At 42.5% G+C, this 3,677-nt stretch overlaps 1 protein-coding gene across 1 annotated transcript in view; it reads right to left on the reverse strand.

Moving 5' to 3' along the window:
• The window catches only part of GFRA1 (GDNF family receptor alpha 1), a 269,099-nt gene that overhangs the window by 111,889 nt on the left and 153,533 nt on the right, over window positions 1-3,677 (reverse strand). Inside the window, exon 4 of the mRNA XM_019502888.1 lies at window positions 2,139-2,478. Coding sequence (XP_019358433.1) covers window positions 2,139-2,478 — 340 coding nt within the window. The remainder of the gene's footprint in view (window positions 1-2,138; window positions 2,479-3,677) is intronic.

Below are 3,677 nucleotides of genomic sequence, written 5' to 3' on the forward strand. Positions count from 1 at the left end.
CCCTGCACAAGGGGAGAGAGGGCTGCTCTAGCACCCCCCAGCTTCTACCCTGAGCCACTGCAGGCATGCGCCTGACTTTCCTCAGTCTAGACAGACTGCCTATCCAATTTTGACTGGTTCAACCTAGCCAGGTTAGACTAACCTGCAAAGATTGAATCAATTTAGGCTCTTGCTTTGTGAACGTCTGTCCCTAGTCCTAATGACACGATGCAGGTGTTCCCTGCATGCTTGCAACATCGCTGCACGTCTTTACCTAACCCCCCACAACACTTCTGGTGCAGCGAGCCACAAAGACTCTGAAGCTTCTGAAATGGAATTTGAGCGAGAAGGAACTGCAATAGGAATCTGGAAAAATCAATTCCGTATCAGGCTGATCATAGCTTTGGGCAACCGTAATAGTAGTTTTATCAAACAAGATTGTGCAGTGATGGAATATATAAGGCACAAAATCAGGGCAAGATTAATGAAATCTGAGGAAACAAAATACCATTAAGAATGTAGCTGCTAAGGCTATATTTGACCAGAGCTTATAGCCAAGCCAGAACAAGAAGTAATGGTAGTATTTAAGCTAAATATCCCCTGCCGTAGCTTAAGTATTAGGAAACTCTTTATGTGGCAAATCCTCTCCCCCGTCTTGCAGGCACTGAAATTCTGTGGAACCCGAGTAAAACACGGAGCAGAAATACTGCTGCTCTGTTATTGGGGAGGTACTTTTGGGGGTCACTATGAGGAGCCATTTATGCAGAAAATACTTGGGAGTCAGGAGAGACTTACAAGGAAGGGACTTACAGATGAGCATCACTTTGTGGTGTCTGATATAGGAAGTGCTCAATGGGTCCTTGACAAGAGGGTGCTACAGTCTGAAGATCCTGGGCTGCTGAGATGGCCATTGGCAGGGCATTCAAGTAGACTAGAACTCCAAGTACACAAGGAGTTGCTCTAAGTACCACCAGAGTTAGACCAGCCCATTGCTTCCCAGAGATAGAGAAAAGAAAGCCATCTACGCCCACTCCCCTTTGCAGGTCCCCATGCTAAGGCTTACATGAGGATCAAGGTCAAAAGGTTTAGTACCTCCATAATACAGTGAGGGATCATAGTCATACCCCTTATTATTATTTTTTTACAGCAGGCATTGCAGTGGCTTTAAAGATATAACCATAAATACACAACAATAAATACAGAATCCTGGACTACGTGAAGTTGCATTTCTCTCTATACCCAATTCACAACTTTTGATAATTCACAGCAGGTCTGCTCATTGCAAGCCAGGTGGAGTTCTTGTGTAGAACTTTATAAAGATGGCATTGGTGTAACAGCTTTCCCAGATAAGCAGTACACCTAATGTATACTGGAAGTACTAGGGATGGAGAAAGCCCTGTATGCAACACCGTGACTGTGATGTAACAACTTGCAGAAAACTGGCTAAAAGCGTGGCCATTCCTTAAGCTCTGCGTTCCACAGGGCAGAGGGGAGGCAAGCACACAGAAAAGGAAGAAAACTGGAAGTCAGGTCAGTGAACAGTGACAGTCAACGACTGTCTAGATACATCAATCTCATGCCTCTCTCTGTAGATGGCTATGGCGGGGGGAGGGAAGGTGAAGCAGTCCCAAGCCTAGTACAGCTGTGAGCTGGCTGTGTGGGAGCTGGTCCATTGCCAGGGGGGAGCTCCCTTCCTTTGCTACCCACACCTTGCAGAAAAGGCCTGTGTCAGGCTGTGCACACAGTTCACAACTTATGAACGGTTACTGGAGCTCAAAGTAGAGATCTCATTGACTGCAGGGACTATTAACTGTGTTTTCAGCTTGTCATCTATGGAAAAAATCATTTCATGAAGATAAGTAAAGAAAAGTTTCCTGCAACATTTTGTAGGAAACAGACTCATCTTTTTTACATCTTTCCTGGCGGTTAAAAGATCTTTCATAATGTGAGTGAGTGGTTATGAACAGTGTCAGAGGAAACACATACTGTGACCAGATGCTGGCTTTTGTTAATCAGTTAAAGATGTCAAGCAGTTTTTTCCCCACTGACTGTCCTATTCCCTGGTGGAAATTCTGATTCTTAGACTTGGCAATTTCAGCAGCTCCGAAAGGTTCTCTCTGATACCTCATTAATCACTCCTCTGCCATGTGCTATCTTACCTGCAGATGTAATTCTTCTTGCAGGATTCTTGTAAATCCAAGCAGTTTAGTTTCTCCTTGTCCTCATATGAACACACAGGAACAATAGTCTGCCGTCTCCTTTCTGTACAGGCTATGTCTCGACAGGAGCAGAAGAGCATCCCATAGCTGTGCTTTGGGGGGACTTTGTCGAAAAACAGCCGGAGGGCTTTATGACACTTCCGCTTGTTACAGATTTCGTTAGACGTGCTGCTGGTGCAGGGGGTTATGTAAGCAGATCTGAATTTCTTGCAGGTATCGTTCAAGTTACAGGCTTTGGCTGCATCCAAGCAATTGTTCCCTTTTGAAAGTGCCGGCTCCACTGAAAAAAAACACAACACACAATAATAGGAAATATGTCAGATTTATGTTGTGAATTAATGTTTATGTCTATTTCACTGTTAATGAGTTCTTGAGCGTATATTTGTCAGCTAACAAACCTTCAGTGCAAGAAACTGTGACCAGGCCTTATGTTTCTTGGGATAATAATTTAATGGGAGAGAGCAAGCACAAGTGCACGGGCATGTGTTAAGATTAGAGTGCCGGAAAATGAAGGATAACTAAACTAAGCGGCACTGCACTTTATCTTCTTTATAGAAGAAATAGTGTGCACATACTAGGCTAAATTAATACTGGGTGAAGCAACATTAAAATCAATTGTGTTATGACAGGAACAAATTTGGCTCATTGTGCAGCAACATAGTAAAGGGCTAGAAACCTTAATCTGGTTTCTGTAAACAAAAATTACTTTGCTGGGTACTTACTTCAGCCTGAGCATTATAAACACCATCCTGTAACTGTGTCAAGCAATGTGCTTATTGTTGCAGAGTTTATGAGGCAAATAGTTCAGAGAGTTTGTAAGGTAAGTAGGCACAGTCCAAAAGTCAGTGAGTACTGCAAGTTCATCCAACAGGCCATGTTATACCTTTACAGAGCCTGCAAAATCACCTTAACAGTTCCAGAGGCGCAGCCTCAGTCTTACAAAGGCTATGAGGATGACCTGGTATGAAGATGTTGCCTATGAATTTACATGGTACAGTTAAAGACATAGGCCAAAACAAAGGAATGGTTTGCAATACACCACAAAATGGTAAATTATATAGAAAGAAAAGATTTCACAAGCTGTCGTAAGGCTATGAGTTGTTATACATTAAATCTTGTGAAATAATAAGCTGGATACCAAAAAATATCAAAGCCTAGTATTTGAAAGTAGAGAGAACTGGAGTTAAAAGCAGGTAGGTTATCTTAATACTGCAAGTATCTGAAACTCTATTACTAGCGCTTACCACGTTGCTACCCCACTTCCTACCCATCCCTCTTCTATACTCCCCCTGCCTCTCCAAACATTAATCCAGTATATTAATAGCACATGAATGTAGCCCATCAGGCTGGGAACTAATCTATTTTCAGTCCAGCTGTATGTACTGATCATGCACAGTACAATTATATATTTATTTCACATTCCAGGTCTTTTGTCCATTCCACTTTATTCGGGAACACCACCATTTTTTTTTTTTTTTT

This window comes from Gavialis gangeticus, unplaced genomic scaffold, assembly GCF_001723915.1.
Source record: "Gavialis gangeticus isolate Ggan-Ray unplaced genomic scaffold, GavGan_comp1, whole genome shotgun sequence".
In the NCBI taxonomy this organism is placed as follows: domain Eukaryota; kingdom Metazoa; phylum Chordata; order Crocodylia; family Gavialidae; genus Gavialis; species Gavialis gangeticus.